The 20783-nt window shown below is 43.3% G+C and overlaps 1 protein-coding gene across 1 annotated transcript in view; it reads left to right on the forward strand.

Annotated features, from left to right (window-relative positions):
* Positions 1 to 20783, forward strand: part of SATB2 (SATB homeobox 2) — a 132260-nt gene that overhangs the window by 100172 nt on the left and 11305 nt on the right. Inside the window, 1 exon segment of the mRNA XM_040561371.1 lies at positions 6007 to 6204. Within this exon segment, the coding sequence (XP_040417305.1) occupies positions 6007 to 6204 (198 nt within the window).

Consider the following 20783-nt stretch of genomic DNA (forward strand, 5'->3'; position numbering starts at 1 on the left):
AACATTCTCAGTGCACAGCATCCTTCCTTCTGAGGCTAAGAGATGTAAGCAGACTTGGTGTTTCCATCTAAGATGTGCCAGGGTTCATGTACTTCATTCATTTTTTGTATTATTTCGTGTTTTATAGGGCTATTGAGAAACTAGCCATAATGGAATTGGGGCTTTTGCCAGTGCTTTTGCATTTTGCCTTAAATTTTTGGAGGAGAAAAAGTGCTGACTGTTTCAGAAAACTCAGGCTATCAAGCGATTAACCTTGAACTGTACCAAAATACTCCCAGTAAAGCTTCTCAGGTTTAGTCCCCCTCCCCTGGCCCTCATCAAGAATTCATTGAAGCCATGACAGAACTCTCCATTACAGTTAGTTTTTTATCCATTTCAGTTTTCTTGATTGGGTTATCTTGAATCATTAGGGGGTTTATTTATTTTAATAGACACTTATTGGATTCATGGAAAGAGAGTTTGGCGACTAAGGAACAAGAGATGAATATTATCTGGCTCATTTCGCACTGCAGAGTCCCAAACTGATCAGAAGGAAGAGAGGCTGGGAAAGTTTGACCAGAGGACTCCCTGTGATCCCATGTAGAAGGGGAGCTTTCTCTGGGTAGCACATCATTTCTTTCCTGGTCTTTCAAGACTTGTGTCAATCATTGCTGCTTTTTTTCCTTTTGTCACATATGTTGACATTTTCTGCACTGATGGTGTGGGTGAGGAAATGGCCTTTTACATTTATTTTTGAGATTTATTCCTGAATCACTCTTACTAAAAACTCTTTATTTGCCTACTCATGCTTTCGCTGGAGACCCTAGAAAATGTCAGCACTGAAAACTAACTGTATTATTATTATTAATTTCAATGCAGGGAAGCACAAGGTCAGTTCAGTTACAGTTTTAACCAGGCTGGAAGTGTCTTGCAGTCCAGGTCAAGGAGACGAGCTGCTTGTGGGTAAGCCACCACAGACACCCAGCTGCTTCTTTCTGCAGTGGCTTTTGGTAGAGATGCTGCTAGAAGCCTGAGTACTGATCTGTAGCCCCAGCATAACTTAGCCCAAACTTTTCCCACATGCTTTCTTGTCCTTTGATCAGAAATGTGGTCCTTGGTTGATTCTGAGTTGAATCAAGGAAACAGCTAGGGAAGTTAGGATATTTGTGCCTACCTTCTTTGAACACTGGAAAACCTGACCTTGATGCAGCCTGGTAGCTCTGGCTGCTGGAGCAGCCTCCCCTGCTCTAGGGTAAGCTGAGCAAAAGTGAAAGGGTCAAGCTGCTAAAAAGGGCTCAGGGATAAGTGACAGAGAATATGTCTGTGATTGCTGCACCAGCTAACTGTCCCTCAAGGGGGTTTGAGTGTGCCAAGGCTAATGCCTTGGTGTAGTAAGCACACTGTTTCTTTAACAGCATAAAAGCACAATGGGAATGGCTGGCTTCCTGCAGATTTTTGTTGTTGTTTGCTTAGCTATGTGAAAATGTATTTGATTAGGAGACAGAGAGAGAGGTTAAAAATAGGACATTAATATGATATTATTTGTTTTATCAAATAAAATGCTTAGAAAATGTTTATCTTGTCTCATGAGAACAACAAAAATAGAGGCCAGCACTTCTCTGCAGTTCTCTTTAACGATCTAAATTGGGCTGGATTCTTGATGCCTCCACAAGTTTTGGGGTGAAATGAAGGAAGTTCTGAGCAGAATTCCTTGTAACCACAAGTACTGGGTGTGCCTGACTGTAGAGCCAAAAGCGTCCTTTAATTGTACTGTTTTTCCTCTTCTTATTTGTAATGGAAGACATTCCCATTTAAGAACCTTAGAAGCCGACATTAAGGGCCAGGTTCTGCCACCCATATTCAGGCTGACATCTGAAACTCTCCTGGTAACTCTGTGGCATTCGAGGGGGCTGGTTGTGCTGTGGAGTGAGGCTTGCGATGTGCAGGGGAGGCAGGATCAGAAACACAGTGTATCACGGCTCTGGGGAAGGATGTGTTATTTGTTAGATTTTTAGAATATGTTCACAGAAGTTGGATTTACTTGTAATGAAATGAGTTCAGATGTTGCGGATGAGTGAGGGAAAAGGTGGCGAGATACCGTGTCATTCTTCACTTTTCCTTCTTTGTACCAATAAATGCAGCTATAGATGAAAATTCACTGTGAATGGCTGTAGCTCCAAGAATTTCTGTATGTTAGCATTTCTTAAACGAAATAATTCTCCTGGAAAGCTCTGTGTAACATACACAGACCCAAAGAAATAAATAAAAGAAAAAAAATGCAACCAAAAAATCCCAAGTTGATTTTTTTAACAGAAAAAGGAGATTTGCATATTAATAATTCATGAGTTCTCATTGAACATGCACGAAGAAACGGTGCTATTCAATAGAGAATACTGTCATCTGTCACTGTTTTATTTGACATTTACACTTTTTTTTTTTTGCCTGGTACCGTAAAACTTTCTTGGATGGCGTGCTAAGATTATTTAAATAAATAAAAAAATCCAATGCAGACTTTTCATCTGTACATGGGGAAGACAGTTACTTGCAGTCATAAAGAATGTGTGAGTAAGCTGCAGTGCTGTGTTTTCTCGCACACTAGCCCTAGCTATTGCCTAATAAGTGGCCCCGTAGATGGGTAGATAAGGTCTCGAACGGATGGGCGAGAGAATGGATGCTTGAATAAATAAAGGGAAGGGTAGGAAAAGAGCAGTGAAAGGCCAGATTTGATGCAGATAAGCATACACATGCACACGGTGGGCACGCGTGTGTATGTGTGGGGGTGAGTGAATGATAGCTGTTGTGAAGAAAGCTGCCACAAATACATTGCCATTGCTGATTCAAAAATAAATATTTATAAATGGCATTGGGGGAGATCCAGTCACGCAAAATGTGAGAGGAGACAGGGCATTTAGCACAATGACAATTCAGAGTTAGATGCACCTTGCAATTTCTTGCTAATATTAGGCTCATGAAAATCTTTCTGCTCTGTAGGTTAGTTATTATTTATAAAAATCACAGAACCAGCTGATACATTCATAAGCTAATTATTGTAGCAGCTGGGTACACATGGTGCAATATGTCTGAGGCTGTGAAGTATCACAGATTTCTTGGGGCCTGCTGTGGTGGGGGTGTGCTGTTGAAGGCTAGATCCCTTAATCTGATCAGCCAAGCAAATACTTTGTGGGGAAACTGGATTAATATCTCTCTAAATACCATGGATGTGCTTCACCTTCAGAACCAGGCTCCTTTAAACGTGCCATTAGCTTATCTCCGTTGGGGAATTGAGAAGTTCTCAGGTGTCCTCAGGATGACAGGGTCTTTGCCTGGTGCTTCCCTTTGCCAGAAATTAATTTGGTTTGCTCATGTCTGCACACATGGTCACACTGCAGTCTAATCTTTTCCCTAATAGCTCCAAGGTCAGGACCTCGCATGTTGCCAGGCAAATTGAGCACTACCCTTCTTAAAGACTAATGGCAGCGAGTGCGTAGTCCATAATGAGGCCTGTAGTGTTTCTCTAAGTGATTGTAATGAGTGCTGATTATAACGGGACAGATAAATCAAAATGCAGCCGTCGCTGTTGGGCTAGCTGGGCCAGCTTTGGGAAGCAGAGGTGGCCCGGCCGAGCTGTTCCTGGGCTCTGCCAGATCCAGGTGCCCCTCAGCCCTCGGGAGAGACCCGGAGCCATCCTCCCGCAGGCCTGCCCTGCGCTGGGTGCTGCTCCACCAGATGCGGGGGTGTTGTTTTTATTTGCTGTTAAATGATTGGTCTCTGTGCTGTGGCATCCCTCAGGAGATGTTAAACATACCTGCTTGAAACATCTGAAAGGGTTTGGTTGGAGACTTCCTCAGATCACTGAAAAGCAGGGAGAAACAGGAGCTTATTTTTTCCACAGATGGTTTATTTTCCATCTCAAAAAATATTTCCTTTGTATGGAGAAACCCCTGCAAACATACAGTGGAGCTGGGAGATTTTTCTCATCTTTTCTCTAAAAGAAAGTTCTGGGGAATTTCCAAGTGGAGAAAGGGGATTGAGGAGAACTGAGGGCAAGGGTCAAACCGAATTAAGTTGCGGACATCACCTGGCTGAGAGATTACCCAAATACCAGTCAAAATACTTTGAAAAATATAGATTTTTTCCCTAAGCAAATGATTAGATATCTTGTTTTCATCCTTGCCCCCCACCCCATCCCCCCAGCCCTCCTAGTTTATTGCAAGAAAAGATCAGGTCTGCACAAATGTGGCCTCTCACTTGTAAAAACAAGGCAGTGTTGTGTTACAGATTAGTTTATAAATCCCTAGTGGCTTCACAGTTCAGTGCCTACAGCTGCTGCAGATGGGCCTGGGTTTTTGTCTCTTCGCTGTGTTGCAGCCGGCAGTTGAAGGAGAAAATGGAATGATCAGGTTATTAACATGTAGGCCGCGAGGAAGAGGCTGCACAATGAGAACAGCTGGTGTTGCTGTCTTGGCTGATGCGGCGGAGATAATCAAATCTTGCCTTTTTTGGGGGGCTGAAGGCAGAAGACACAGTGGAGAGTGAGACAAACAACAGCTTATGATATTATATATGGGGCTTATAGTGCATGTTAGAAGTTGTCAATGGCTTACAAGTTGTGATACAAAAAAGCAGTACCAAAAAAACACTGCATAAGCCTGTAATGAACCTGTCTGTTCAGATTGCTCTCATTGGTGTTTGGAAAAACATAGTATTGGCTACTTCTTGTACCGTACAATTTTAACATTGATCAAGTTATCTTTTAGGTATTGTAAGGTGCCTGTCAAAATGGTGTCAAAATGCTGAGTTGCAGCTCGAAAATGATGGGTTATAGAGCTACTAGGTAAAATATTTTGACAGGAGTCAGTAAGGCGCGTTGACAGCATCCTCAGCATTATCTTCTCATTTTCTGTCATTTGCATTGCATCTCCTTGCACACAGGCACAGGACAGGGATTGCTGTCCCCAGCTCCAAGTGGCACCGGCTGCCAGCAGGCAGGATGGGCTGGCTGCTTCCCCCTCGCAGGTGCAGCAACAGCCCCTGTCCCTGGGTAACTGCTGGGGAGCCCAGGTCACCACCACTCATGCTCAACACATGTGGGGCTGTTCTCACCTTACTGCTACTGTCATTTTGCTCTCTGCCTGGCTTTGTTTTTAGGGTGGTTTCCTTTTCCTGAAGTGCTGGTGCTTCCTGCTGCAGCGATCTGAGCTCTCAGCCCCTCTGGAGAGTACAGTGTTAACTTTTTGATGGCATTCCAAACTAACTATAAAGCAATGTAGCAGGATTAAGCTCAATTATTAGGATTGGTAGCTGGCTTTAGAATTATCTCCACATAATGTCTCTCGTGATTTATATAGTAACTTCTGGAGGGCCCTGTTTGCTTCTTTCCTGTTAATACTAGAGGATTCCCTTCCTGTGAGGCTGAATCTTCTATATTAAGTGGCCATTATTTGATTATTTAAAGCTGTCAAATTTTAGTGGGATTCAGAGGTGGGGGAGTCGCATATAGCAACAGTGGATCAAAGGGCTTTACTTGATAATGTCTTCTTTCAAACACTTTCAGGGGTGGTTGAATTCCTGGTCCTGCAGCTGCAACCCTTTGCATGAGGATTGTTAGCCAAGTGTCAGGGGTTACATCTCCCATGCTCATGCTCAGATGATGACATAAAGGGACTCTGAAATGGAAGAAGTAGAGATGCACCTTTATTTCAACCCTGGGTTTTAAAGGAAAAAAAAATATATATATATTTTAGCATTCTGTACATGGGGTGATATTATGACAGCAGGCAAGATACTGTGCTTCCCAGTTCCTGTTAAACTCTGCTGGTTGTTTCTTTGAATGTTTCTTTACATTGTAGAAAGTTTAATATATCCTGCATTTGTTAAGACCAAAGGGCGGCTGAGGATAGGGGAGGTTTCTGTGTGAGATCTGAACAGTAAAACTTGCAGCACAGAGCTTCAAGCCTAGCTGACGTTCCACTCACATCTGGTTCCTCAGTGCTCAGTGAATTAACTGTGCTGACCCTCCTGTTGCAGGGCTGGCTGTGTGAGCTACTTCGCTGGAAAGAAAACCCAAGTCCAGAAAACCGCACCCTCTGGGAGAACCTCTGCACCATTCGCCGCTTCTTGAACCTTCCTCAGCATGAGAGGGATGTGATCTATGAGGAGGAGTCCAGACATCACCACAGCGAGCGTATGCAGCATGTTGTCCAGCTCACTCCTGAGCCCGTGCAGGTCAGAGTGCTAACATCCTCTCAAGGAGTTTTTGTGGGGAACAACTGTCAGGAGTAGAGAGGAGCAACTGTTTCCAGCTTCCCTCTGATATGTGGGTTGAGACACACTGATTTTCATCTGTCTGTAGAACTGCATGCAAGCCACAGTTCTCAAGTCCTGAGCTCACTGTGTGTATATTGCAGCACGCGTGTTGAGAGTGTGTGCACGGTCATGTTGGTGGCTCAAGAAAGGGTATGTGACAGTCTATGCCAGCAACAACGTTAAGGTTAGTGGTAGTGTTATTTTGGAGCTCCCTTAGTGTCAGTAGTTGTGTTGTGGCTGAAACAATTTAGTTGCCTAAAGCTGCCAACATTTGGAGGAGTACAAATACGTTCCTCAGCAGTAGCATGAGAAGCGTTCAGTTAGGGAGAATAGGAGTGGGGTTTCGTCAGCTGTTCCTTCTCACAGAACAGGAGCACCCCTGATGCCTGCTTTCTGACTGTGACCAACAGGCAACAGCAGCCATAGTTCCTCTATAGTTTCTGTATCAACCATATGTACATCCCTAATAACTACTGAGGGATATCACAAAACTGAACATCTCATGGTGGTCAAGAGAGGCTCAGGAGTGGTCTGAAGTGAGAGCTGGACTTGGAAACTTAAGAGATCCTTTCTTCACTTTGCATTTTTTGTGATCCCATAATTTAAAACGTTTACCGGTTTCATGGTGGAAAGAGAGATTGTGAAGTGTTACTTGTACTTTGGTCATGGCACCAAACACTAGAGCAGCTCTTAGTCTGAAGTCTCTCTGTTAGGTGTTGTTTTAAAAATTAACTAAAATGAACAGTGGTATTCTACTGCAAAGATCTTCCAGCTGATGGCGAGTGTCATGAAGTCAGTGAGACCAGCATACAGTGGAGGAAGGGACCAGGCCAGTAGTGGGAGGAACCTTCCAGAGAGGTTGATGGTTGGGTGGGCTGGCTCTGGGAGCAGCATGGTGGCTACAAGTTATGAAGAAGCTTTTTATTCTTCTGCTTGTTTTATGTAGCTATTATTTAGGTCACCAGCGTTCTTTGGTGGTACTTCCAGAGAATGGGGCAGAAAGTAAAGGAGTGTTACGGAAGAGCACAGATTTGGCATTTCATACAGAAAGGCTACTGTAGAAGGAGGACAAAAGGTTGATAAATGACAACAGTGAGGATGTAGGGAGGATGGATGTGTGACAGTTCATGAAGCTCAAGAGAACTCTATGGGCAGAGGTTGGACAACTGAGAGGGGACATGTTTGTTCAATCCAAAAATCTGAGGCGACACCTTCTGTGGCACAACATCCTCTTGAACTGTCACTGTGCCTCAGTGCCACTTGCCTGATCCCATTGCATGGCCATTCTCGGTCACCCATACTGTGTTTCTCTCTGATAATCTCACAGTTCCTTCTCCCACCTTCCCTCTCCCCATTGTTGTTTGATCACAGCTTGCACTGCTTTGTTACTCTTGCTGTGAACCTTGGCATTCAGCCTCTATTCTTTGTCTCTGCTCTTGTTCTGCTGCTGCTAGTACTGCTGCCAACAATCTAATCACCTTTTTCCAAAGGTGGTGGTGGTGGGGTTTCTGTCTTGTAGCCCTGCCCCTTCTGAAACACCTTTTTCTCACCCAGATTAATTATTGCCTAGTTCAGTCTCCTTTGTCTCTTCTGCTACTGACTTCCTCCTTGCTCTCCATTCTGTCTTTGCCTGGAAGAAAAAAATGTGGTTCTTGGGGCTCAGATTCTCAGAGTGGTAAAATAGAGGAAGTGGTGTAAGTAATTAATGTTGCAAGTTTTGGCTTCTACGTTCCCAAAAGTTTGTGAGATCTTGGAGGCAAGGAGCTACAAAAGGGTAAAGGGCTGAGCTAACATGTGGGAAGATGAGTAGACTTGTGTAGATTTTGAACAAATTAACCCAGTTCTGGTGCCCACACCAAGTAGGAATATCCTCTAAGGGACAGTTTGAAGAAAAAGTTTCCTTGAGCTCTTGTTGGTGACCTTGATGATTAGCCTACTTTTCAAAGTCTTCTGCACATCACTTTTCTGTGCAGTGCAGGTCGGCTCTTCTGAGTGACACGTTACACTGCATTGGAATGTGATGCATTTGTATTTGTCAGCAAGTTACAAAGCCATGGATTAATTATTTATTATAGTCAAAATATGAAAAATGAAGAAAAATAAATGGAACCAGCTGGCAACCTACATACAGTAAAACTCTAGAGACCCTGATATACGGTTGATACAGTAGGCTTGTGTTTTGGGGGTGCTGCATTTTAGAGCTATGTTTGCCCATCCAAAAACCCCAGTAGGCTTCTACATGGCATGCTACCAGTGCAAGACACAGGAGGCTTGCTGTCCACCTGCTCCCTACTGTCAAATGATACCCCGGACCAAGCAATTTTTGTGTAGTTTTCAGTCTCTGGGACTTGAATTGTTTCAGGCAGCAAGGTTTGTTTTTTGGCTTTGCTGCAAGGGTCACTATTAGGTAATTAGCCATGAAGAATCAATGACAGCAGCAAGAGACGTAAAACTGAGGTCCTCACACTTAGAGTCAGTGGAGATTTTGTGACACTTTGCATAAGGGTAGGGGTCTTGGGCTCAACTCCTGGCCAAACTCCAGGCTGAGTAATTACATTCTGCCTGTCTAAAATTCCCTCTGTAGCGTCAAGTGGGAAAGCAACTCTCATTTCCTTCTCAAAGCAGTGGCGGGTGCAGAACGTCTGCCATGGTGCCTGGCTGCATTTTAGCAGGGGGTGGAAACATCCAAGAGCTGCAGTCACTGACCTACTTCACTTTGCAGACTTTGCTAGTGAGAAATGCACTGTAAATGAAGCCCTTACCTGCAGCCTTGATGTCAAGATGACAGTTCTTTGAAGAAGCCCTGAGTAGCACTGTAAATAACAGCAGGTGTAGTGCTGTACCACTGAAGCAGGCAGGAGTCTCTTACCTCTGCTTTCTCTCTCTGCCCACCTTCTTCTTTCCGTTCTGAAGGATTTGACATGTGTGCAGTAATTTGAGCCTGATGCTTGAATCTCCTGCTCCTCAAACTATGAGTCTGGGAGAGCCTGAAATCAGGGTGTCCCATGCTGCTGCCAGAGCTCCCTGCCAAGCCAACTGAGCCCTCTCTAGGCTGGGAACATCCCTCTGTCAGGCTGAAGGACTTGGAAGAAACTCCCAGCTATCATCACAAGAGGCACAGCCAGGCTAAAGATATCAAGTAGATCAATTCCAGACTTTTCCAGATACAGGCTCTTGGAAATGGCAAATATTTTATTGTGATGAGCTTTGTGTAGTTCATGTGTTGATTTTGGGCTTGGGTATACCTTCAGTGAGGGAATCACCCCAAAGCCGGGTATGGTTTCTGTACTGTAGAGGCAAGGTGTGTGCAGTGGAGCAGTTATTGTACTACTGCAGAAGATCAGCTGGACTGAGTGTGGTTCCTGGTGTTTAAAGGATTGTTGTTTCTGTTGTGGCAGGTTCTTGCCCTCTGTTCTGTATTGCTTGCCCTGTTTAGTTTTAGGCTTGGTGCTTTACAAAAAACATTTTTTTTTGTCTTCCATTAGATTTTTCCTGTCAGCCATATATTAAGCCATTTAATTAAATATTTTCCTGTTTCTGAAATGAAAAATATCTATAGTGGAAGCTCAGTGCACAAGGAATTCTTCCCTGCACACTTGATTTATTTGTTATTGTGCTGAGGAGTCATAAAAGCTGAGCCCTGTGGAGCTCTGTGACATGGCTGTATTTGCTGGCAGCGTCGGGTGTGACCATATGGATGTGCTGGGGCACGGATTTTCCTTCACGTGCCAGTTGCAAAGCATCCAGTCTACACCTACATGTTGCTGTGCACACAGGCATAGCTCACTACAGCCATACGCTTGGCTTTTAAGGACATTCAGGTGTGCACTAAGTGGCTGTTTCTCTCTCCTGTTCTGTTCAATGTGTTGCAATCACCAAGTGCTGCTATGGGACTAAGAAGACCTGCGAGCTTGTGCCTAGCTGGATATCACGAAGAGTCCACCTTTGATGCCCAAGTCACGGGTTTCTAGAGGATGGGAGGGTATTCTGGAAAGCATTTTTATATTTTTGTCCTGTTCCCACCATCACATGTGGGATCCTGGCTGAAACTTCTATCTGGCCTGGCTCTTCTTACACAGATCTGCTGGACAGACTGCGTGTAAAGCAGTTCCTTTGCAGCAAGCAGTCCTCACGCTTCTGTGTTTAGTTCCCTGCTCTGCAAAGGCAAGGGTTAGTTACACTGTCATACTTTCCATCCCTTGCTAAATCCCGTTGTTTCCAGGCTGTTCGCTGGCATTGGACCTTTCTGGCGTGTTAGCACTGCAAGGTGCCTACAGACCCCTTCCTGCTGCTAGCCAGGGATTTGGTGTTTGTTACAGACGTACTGGGACACAGTAAATCTAATTTCCCTCCCTTCTCCCAGTACTCGTCTGCTGTGTCCAAGTGACCACCCCGGATAATAACCATCTTGCCTGGCACTTTAATATAGTGCTAATTCATTGTTAATTGCTGGGACAGAGAAACCTGACTCAGTTGGGAAAATGATGAATCAAGCTGTTGTCTCTGGAGTGTTAAGGTGGATAAGCCAGTTCTCCGTAGTAATGAGCCCCCACTGTCGCAAAATACCTACTATTCGGAAAGCAGGGAAACCTTGCTTTTCATTTGCTGCATAAGCTGTCAGGTAGAAGCTCATAGGTACATATTGATTTAAAAGGAGTCAAATGTTGACTTTAAAGAAACAGGAATGGTTTTCCCGTGCTTTCTGATACTCTGTTACTTTTGTCACTTTTTAAAAATGACATCCCCCCACCTTTTTTTTTTTTTTCTTCAGGAGCTTTGATTTAGACAAATCTGGCAATTTATAATAGTTCAGATCATAAATCATGAGGGAACATTAGTAAATAAAAGAAGGTATAGCAGAAAGCTGTAGGAAAGCTCTTTTGTATTGTATGTTCACTGCAAACATTGTGGTCTTTCTTTAAATATGCAGAAAATAACACACCGCAGAAGTAAATGAAAGACTAATTTTGTCATTTTGTGAGGGATGGAAGGGAACAAATATTTTAGAAATGATAATGAAATACAAAACAGTAGAACATAGACCCCTAGTAAAAATGGGTCAAGGCAAGTGGCAATGGCAATCCAATGAAACTAATTTCATATTCTCTTTCTATTCTCATTTTCTTTTCTATAAAGAAGGGAATGAACACCACAGTGGTGCTTCCTAATGAAATATCTTATTCTAAACAACATCTTAGAGTTCATGGGTCATAGAATACATAGCATGCAGATTGGGAAAACACAGAGGCTTAAAATTTATTTTCTTAAAAATAATATTAATTAATAATACTTGGGCAGTCATAGATGATGAATGAAACAAAGCTGTGTTATTCCACAGAGGAACATAGTGTGCTTAATAATCTATAGGATGATATACACAGTGAGTTTTCACCATGTTTGTGTGTACTACAGCAGTAGATTTCACATACTGGAAGTCATGACTGGGTTGTCTGTGAAACTCAGGCAAAAACTATTTTCCCAAACCATGCTTAGCTCTCAGTTTGACTTGGTGCTTACTGTTTTATCTAGATCTTTTTTTTGGGGGGGGACGTGGAGGGCGGCAGAGAGGGGGACAGACAGAGTGAGAGGGTCCTATGGTTCATTCTTAATGTCTGCAGTTTCTTACATTTGCTTGTTGGCCATTTCTCTGTGTCCAAAAGTCAGACCGTAAATGATACCCACTGCTTTTTGTTTCCACCATCTCCTTTACTCCGTGGTTGGTGGTGATGTCTGCTCAGACCCAGTGATCGAGAACAGTAAGATAGGTTGTACCCAGCAAGCCCAGATGGACTTTTAGAGGTATTTGTATCACAGGTTTGTTCATTCCACTTGGAAAGTTCAGAGCTTTGTTTTAAGTGGGCTGCACCTGGACTATTTATTTTCTCTTTCATTTAGAGGTAGAGGGGAAAATTTATGTCAGAACTAGATATGTCAATTTGGGGAGCGGAGAATACCTTCCTCAATTGTTATGTTTTCTGGAGCTCTGTTCTCTCTTTCTTATCAAAAGTAGACAATAACAGTCTATTTTGGTATCTCCTTTCAGTCTAATTGAAAAACCACTGAAACTGGAGTGACTCCCTGAAAGGCTGAGTAGATGCATTGGGCCATTTAGAAGATGTGGCCATATCCCAGCAGAAAGCAGTACGTGTAAACCTCTCCAATATCTGCTGTCTCTGGACTGCTCTCTTGTACTGCTCCAGTACCCACATCCTGGAGTCAGACATGCTGCGTTTGGTAACAAAAGCTGGAGCTTCATGCTCTGCTTTTCCATCCCAATGCACACTTGCTAGTTGCACCTTCTGGTGCCCACCATTTTCTTGACAGACTGCGGTAGTTCGGGAGCCTTGCACAAGTTTTGAGAAGGGCAACAAGAGCATGTATACGACAATGAGCCCCTTATATTAGACTCTGAGGTATTCAGTAGAGTTTCTTATGATTGATAGTTATTCCAATTGCAGTGGAAAGCCACCGAGCTTTGACTGCTATAGCCAAAACTACCTACTGCGCCTTTTCAGCTGTTTCTCTTTAGTGTGGATATCTAATGTGGCTGAAAAGTGCTGCTGATTTTTATTAACTTTAAGCTTGTGATTCCCCTTGTAATGATAGTGAGGACTGCACTCAACTTAAAGCAATACTGCTTCTGCTCTGAAATTAATTTAGTTTATTATTCTATTTAATCCTAGAAATGGGAGATCAACCACATAGTTCTTTTTTGTTGTTGTTGTTTTTTTTTTTATCTGAGGTGGCAATTTTTATTCTGCTGAAGTTGTCTCCTGCGTAGCAGTCATCAGTACATTAAAAGACTGTGCAGCTTTTGGTATTAGTTCAGACTCCTGGAGCTGTGAGGCCACCTCTGTGCCACCTGCTCCCAGACAGCTTTCGTTTGGTGCAGGATCAACTGAGAACAGGGACAGGAGTGAGGTGGGACTCGGGAGGGAGGGAGCTGTCTGCCTGGCTGGCGTTTGTGCAGGGCTGCCCTGGAACAGCTCTGCTCCTGCTCCCCTAGCTCCTACAGAGGGTTGCTCAAGGCAGAAATCCATTTAAAATCTGAATGTGTGGATTGAGTACTGTGGAGACTTGGCAGGAATCAGCAGGGTGGTGGTTTGCATTGATGTTGCTCTGACAGGTCGTCTTTTTAGCAAATTACATCACTGTTGCTTTGGCCCCTGCTGTCTCACCCTTTTGCCTTTCACACACAATTTGATCAGATTTAGCCCTCGTTTCTTCCAGTGCTGGCCGTGTTATAAATGCTAAGCTGCCAGTGTTGTAAAGAGTCATGGTAGGTTGAGGATGAGCAAACATCCAGAGCAAGATTACTAAATAAAGCTCTTTAAATTCACGTAACCTTTGAAGCTTGTGCTGGCTGGCAGCAGGCAAATCTTGAGGCTGGCTGAGCCTCCATTCCACTTATGTTGGAAAATTTTGCAGTTAAAAGCATTGCTCTTTTTCGTTTCATTTTTATGTTCCCTGAATGCTCTCTGTTCCTCACATTTGTATATGAATGGTAATATCAGGCTTCAGAGCCGTGTAAGTGTTTATAGGCTATTGGTTGTAGGTAGCATTTTATTCTCAGGCTCCATACAGAAATCTTAGAATAAAGTTAGAGCCCCAGATCATTGCAGCTGGCCTTTGTGTACAGATAGGCAATTATAAAAATTACATGGGGAGGGAAACAATATTGTACTGTGCTGTCACAGTACATCGCACTGTTTGTCCCCCAAAGATCTCAGAGAGCAAGCGAGCTGCTCTTCCTCCCATGTTGCACAGCATCTCCCGAGGAAACTGTGCAGCTTCTGGGCAGTGCTGGGAATTAGGCTATGACAGAGCAAGAAATAGATGCTTGGTCTTCCTGTCCTGGGCCAGTCTTTTCAGAAGTTCGTTGGTGCAGACGTTTTCCTCCCCTCCCCTCCCCTCCCCTCCCCTCCCTTCCCCCTTCCTTTATGGTTGGAAATACCCAGAGAGTGCTATATGTGCAGGAATATACTTTATTCAGAGATAGTTTGCTGTGTATGTATGTTGTTCCATGTTTGTATGGAGTTTTATAGGAATTACAGATTGAAACAGGAAATGTTTCTGTGTGTATGCACTATTCTCACACATCAAGTATCCAGAAGTACAGTAGCACATATTTTTTTCTCACAGTCATCTATGCTTACAGTGTTTCAAAGAATATTCCAAAATATCTTGGCACAGACAAAGTGAAGCTGTTTGCAAGATCCCTAGCTGTGGAACAACAAAGGCTACATTCTGAACACACATCACACATGACTTTAATAAAAGTCTTAAACAAAAATCAGATAATGTATTTAGAAAATTGAATTTCACTATTTATGATGCTACTCACATGAAAGGAAGTAGGTGTTCCCTTATGCCTCCTTTCCAGTGTCTTTTTCTCCAGTTCTGCTCACTTCTTCATATTTTGAATTAGAACATAAAAAATGCATGCTTAAATACAAATAAATACATTTTAAAGCCACTGACCAGTAATTTAGGATCAACTCAAATTGCAGTACCTAACTTCAAAAGGTCTTGGTGTCCAGAAACCAAGGAGTACAAGCACATATAAGGAGCCTCTCATGGAGCATTCAGAAGTTTGAAACATCTAAAATCATAAACCTCTTAGCAGTACATATGGCAAAAAGGATGTGGTAAATCACAGAACTTACCCTGGATAGTATAGACCCAGCCATCTCATTAACTTCATGTCAAAAAACATTCCTCGGTTTCCATTTCAGACCAATTTTAGTTTTATGCTATTTGTACTGTCATAGAGCAAAATAATGTTGACATCCTTGAAATTCCTGGTTGTTTTTTCTCAAATTTATGGTTTGGGTTATTCTTTAATTAGACCATGCCCATTTGATCCCAGGCACATGGACAGAGAGGACTATGAAGAGCCACCTTCTTTCCTGCCACAAATCCCATCACATGGGTGTTGAGGAAAGAAAGCACATTCTGCAAAAAAGCTTAATGCAGATCTGTAGTTTGTACAGGTTTTTAGCAGAATGATGTGGCTAAGTCTCTTGGTTAGGTTTGGAAAACCCTGGTCTCCTCAATCTTGCTTGCAAAAAGCTTGGCAACCCAGACTTCTTTTTACTTGTTGGGGTTTTGGTAATTTTTAGATTTGAAACATGCAAGAGATTGCAGAAGTATACTACCACAGGATACAATAGGTTTGTGCCTGTGAGGAGGAATAGCTCACTCCTCTTCTGTGCTGTGCTGAGGAGAGCTGTGGTGGCAACTGCAAATCCATCCGGTTGTAGCAGAAAGAAAGGGACATGCTAAAATTCCAGGACTGAACAGGCCCCGTAAAAAGATCTGTCTGGACAACACTTCACTAGTTAAGTGCTAAGTTATTTTTATTATTTATTTCCTCATCTATTTTTTCCTCATACTGAACAAGCAGGAAATATCTTTGTTCTTTCATTTTAGGAGTGAGATAAATGTATTCCCTGCAGTGTTTGAAATTTTAATAATCCATAATAAATAAAATCATATCTAATAGCATAACTGCTTTCAATTGGCAATGTGATCTGGATGCATTGCAATGGCAGAAACATAAATAGTTGCAGCCTCTGAAAGCCTACTTCCTATTTGCTAAATATACTTGGCTTGCTTTAAATTCCTTTGTGTGCAGTCATTAATACAATCCTCTTTGACAGCATTTAATTAAAGTGCTTTTCTCTATTAAATTCATTAAAACTTTTTTTTTTTAATATATATACAACTGTTTCCCAGACACTGAATGTTAAGGACCTGTAGGCCTCTCTTTAAATAACTTCTCTCTCCTTGTTGTAAATTGTTAATTAAATTTAACTTAGACTGTTTAAAGATGGCTTGGAAAAGAAAGCCAGATTTCAGGATATGGTCTCAATCATGTCTGATTTTTTTTAACACAGTTTTTTCCATGTAGTTATAGACTGCATGTTATATTGTTTATGAACGTTGCTCTACATTGAAGCTGGAACCAAGCAAAGAAATATCCTAAAAAGCTTCGTTCCCATCTCACTTCAAAAATTTGCATCTTTTTTTGTGCACTTTGTAGCCTAAGAGTATGTGTGTGAAGGAGTAAGGAAGGAGGAGCTGTTTAGTATTAATAGATTATTGACAGTTTAATGTCTTGGCACCTAGACAGCCCATAAGGTATAATAAACAGGAAGCTGTCTGATGTGAGAGCAGTCAATAGTGTATTCAATCAGAACCTTTCAGTTAATTGCTGGTTGACCTCAGAGATTTCCTTTAAGTGAAACTGTCCTTTGCTCAGATCTCATCTGGTTTTCAGGGTTTAATTTGAGAATGCCCTTTCCATATGGTAGCTTAAGCATACGTTCCTGGTTGGATTTTTGCTTTGCTCCCATGCACGGCATTGCAAGAGCCAGCATCTGTGTGGAGCTGTACAGTACACGTGGCCGTGTGTTGCGTGTGTGCAACCCCTCTGAGGGCTGCGAGTGTGGTGGGGAGGCGGGAGTGGTGCTGGGGCCGTCGCAGTCCCAGTGCCTGGCTCACCACATCCCACAGGAGCGTGCCGGGGCCATGCCAGGCTCTGGTAGGGGCTTCCTGCTGCCTGGTGAGGCTGGTGGCATGCAGGTGGCACCCCACGACCTGGGGCTGGGGCCAGTGGGCCGAGGCTGGCTGCCCTCTCAGCCCTGGCAGTACAGCACGGAGCTGGACTGCCAGCAGGCACAAGCACCACAGTTAAGGCAGGCAGGTTCATAAACCGATGGCAGGGGCATTTTCAAAGCAGCTGAGGTGTTTCCTAGTGTTTTGGGTAGAGCTTGGCACAGCTTGGTGGCTGGGTGTGCACAGTGGTGTTAGGAGACCTGACCTGACCTGTGCAGGTGAGCTGTGCCACAGCCCCAGGAGAGGGCTGGCACCACTGCAGGTGAGCCATGTGCGCACATTCCCCTGGTTCTCAGCACAAGTGCAAAACAAGGCTCATTTGTAGTTAGTTTCCCTAATTTCTGCACTTAGCCATTCTAATTTTTTCGGACTACATATCTTGATGAGATCTAGATAAGCTACAAAGGCACGCAGGCAGGAAACCGCATGGGCAGTCCCTGACCCTGACTAGCTGGAAACCATCTGCTTATTTGGGGAGGGAGCCTACATGGTAATCTTTCCTAGCAAGTCTGCTGTGTTTGGGTTTTTCTTCATTTCCCTTCAACTGTTGACTTTGAGTGTGTGTGTTTTCCCGAAGTGAGATGAGGGAGGGTCAGCTGCAGCAGCCCTTGTTGGCAGCAAAGGGGTTTGTGTTTGCCAGTGGCAGCAAGTACAGCCCCGTGAAGGAAATGCTTTTGTACCAGACCTGGTTTAATTTACATTTCATTCAGTCAGGAGACTTTTTTATTGTCTCTATATCTTGCAGTGATTTTGTCTTTTAGCCACTTATCATGCATTCAGACTGTGGTTCGCTGAAAGGAGTATTATTACTTTTAATCTCTGATTTTGCCCTGGGTTTCATTCATTTCTGTGGTTGTCTTTGTCCATCGGCACAGAACAAACTGCTTATGGTTTTTAATGGTCTGATTAGCACTGGGGAAGCATTGCTGACTTGGAGTAATGTTACTCCTGTTATCCCCTGGTTTAGATGAGATCAGGCTTCAGAATGCCACATTGCTCTGTTTGGGATTCATTTGAGTTCAGTCTGGTTCCCAGACTGAGGTAGGTTGTAAATTTCTTGGGTTCAAGAGTGTCGGAAAGGTGAGGGGGAATAGTCTTGATGACACCTTTTCCTGGGGTGTTTGAATGATAGGAAAGGCTTTGATCCATTCTTTCTGGAGAGAATGGAACAAAATATGGTGAGATGGACCAAAACTAAGGATGAGTTCCCACATAAATGTGTGTCCCTTTGGCCATCAGCTGTAACATGCGCTCCTTGTGCTGAGAAGACTCCAGCCAGAGTATATTCAAAGGTACTTTATGGCTTTTATCAGACTTACTGACCAAGCTGCTAATTCCATAGACGAAATTACTCCCACATGCAATAAAAATCATAAGCTGTATTGGATTTTGAGATATGAAAGATTCACATCCAGTTCCCTTTATAAACTGTGTTACATTTCATTCCTTCCCATCAGTACTGCCCTTTGTAATTGTGACTGCGAAGTTCATAGGTAGGTAGATGGCTGTGAGCCTCTATTACTTGGGTGGTACAGCCTAGAGCTACGTAAGTGCTTGAGCTAAGTTTAAGAGGTTGCTGACACTTCTGAAATATTGAAAGAAAAAAATGTTGGTGCTTTTAAAGTTGTTATTTTCAGTTAAAATAGGAAGGAAGAGAAGAAAAAAGGTTTGTAGCAGTTTAGAGCAACATAACGCTTAAAAGGAAAATGGAAAGGAAGGATTTGAAGGGCAAAAGTTGCTCTGAATAAAAGCTGCCAGATTTTGCTGTTTCATGAAGAATGCCTAAATGACTGCTTGAACTTTGTCAGAATATTTCCCCCTTCCCCAGGCAAATGGCTCAGAAAAGTAGACTTTATTTAAGCAATACTTTGATGTCACTCAGTCAAAACTTTTGACTGAAACAAAAATTTTTGACTGAAAAATGCTACATAATTCTAATCTTAATGAAGAGAAGAATGGCGTTTTGCATTTCTAGCAAAAGTCTGGGGCTCCTTACACACAGACCTATACAAGCTGCAGGCTTGTGTTAAGTTTGATCTTTCCTCCACAATTAGATGTGTGTAGCCAAGCAAGGGCTGGGCGGTCAGCAGAGCTCTCCCCAGCAGGCAGTGGAAAAGCCAGAGATGGCTACAACACAATGTGTTTTTTCTGTTTTGTCCTATTACAGCCTTGCTGGCTATATAGTAAACTGTTTTATTAAAAATGAACAAGTACCTTTTATTTTCCAACTGCATATATTTTCTAGTACTGTGAAGATAAACTGCAGGTGCTGCTGGTAGGAGACTTTCCATAAAACCTTTTTCTTCCAGCATCCACAACCCGCAAAATATAGGCACAGGTCAGAGTAGTGAGCCTTCAGAAGCAGTTATGCCAGCGTAGCTTCCTCGCTCTCCCAGACGTACCCACCTTTAGCAGAGTGTTATCAGGAAGACAAAGGATTTCAGATCTAATTCTCCAAGGCCTCCTGTCCTCAGTGCCCTAATCTATGGGGCAGAGTGTACTTTGGTCATTTGATTTTTATTTACCCAGTTTCAAGCTAAGGATATAATAAAGCACATTACGCCCGTTGCATGTGTGGTAATGCTGGATATTTTGCCTTTTACCATGGTAGTTGATTATAATGCAATTTTTAAGACTTACTTTCTAAAAAAAGGAATATTTATACTTTTATGTGTTTGATTCACACAGTATAGTTTGCTCAAGTCCTGTTATTAAGTACGTTGGTGGTTACGTCTAGAAAGCAAAAAACATGCTGAGTAGTGTTTTATCAGCACAAATCTACTATTTTCACTAACCATAACAGTCAGGTTCTCCTGACTTGTAACTACCCCCATTGTAAAAATTAACAGTACAGTTGGGTATTCCTGGAACCCCAAATAGCCATCTGTGAGGACCTAAAACAGTTTGATGGGACAAATAATTAACCATCCCTCCAGAATCCAGTGTCTAATCCAAACATATCCTTCCTGAAATAATTCAGTGCCTATCTGAGTAACTGGAAACAGCATGATTATAGTGGCGCCATTCATGCCACCACAGTTAGGGGTTTAGAGATTGACCCTAAGGATTGCTTAGTTGGGGCTTCTCAGAGAAGATCTCGCTCAGACTACCCGCAAATGCTCCTCTGATTTTTTCAGATGAAAAGGAGAACGTGTAGTGTTAATTAAAAAGAAAATGCAGAGGATACCAGAAGTATTTTGTCTGAAGTAAAGCAAATCAAAAAGCCTTTTGTTACTTCCTTAGTTCCTGTGGCATTGTGCCAGCTCCTCGTTAGGATTAGCAGGGTTGGGACAGGGAAATTCAGGATCAATCTGAAATTTTTGGCAGACCCTCCCTTCTGCTGCACCAAGCTTAGGCTCCATTTGGAGGCTGCCAAACTGGGCTCTGCATGCAGTAGCACCCCAGTGAGCCTTGCTAGGGCTGCAAGAGAAAGCAGGGAAGTGCCAAGTCAGAGGCCCACAAAGCTCGCAGTTGTGTTCTGAAGAAGGTAAGTGTTAGCTGGAAGGGTCTGGGGCCCTCAGTGCACATACACTTGCGTTCAAAGTCCCTCTTGGGTGGGACGCCAGTTAGCGTCACCATGTAGGAGAGCATTCCAAACCTTTATGGGGCTGTTGCATTTTCCCTTGTGGGGTGAGGCTGCCTCGCTACTGCAGGTTACAGGCAAGAGAAGCTTTTGCTGGCTTATTTAAGGCCAGCAGAGTCCTGCCTGCCTGCTGGGGGATGCAGCAAGCAAGCCAGCCCCCGTGCCAGCTGTGCTGGCCATGCCCCATCCCCAGACAATGGAGCCATCCATCACCGATGCCTTCAGGAGAGAGTCTGCAGAGGCGTTGTGCAACGCTTCCTGGACACATTGGCCTCTCTGTCACCAGCACCCTGGC

This window comes from Cygnus olor, chromosome 6 (assembly GCF_009769625.2).
Source record: "Cygnus olor isolate bCygOlo1 chromosome 6, bCygOlo1.pri.v2, whole genome shotgun sequence".
In the NCBI taxonomy this organism is placed as follows: Eukaryota; Metazoa; Chordata; class Aves; order Anseriformes; family Anatidae; genus Cygnus; species Cygnus olor.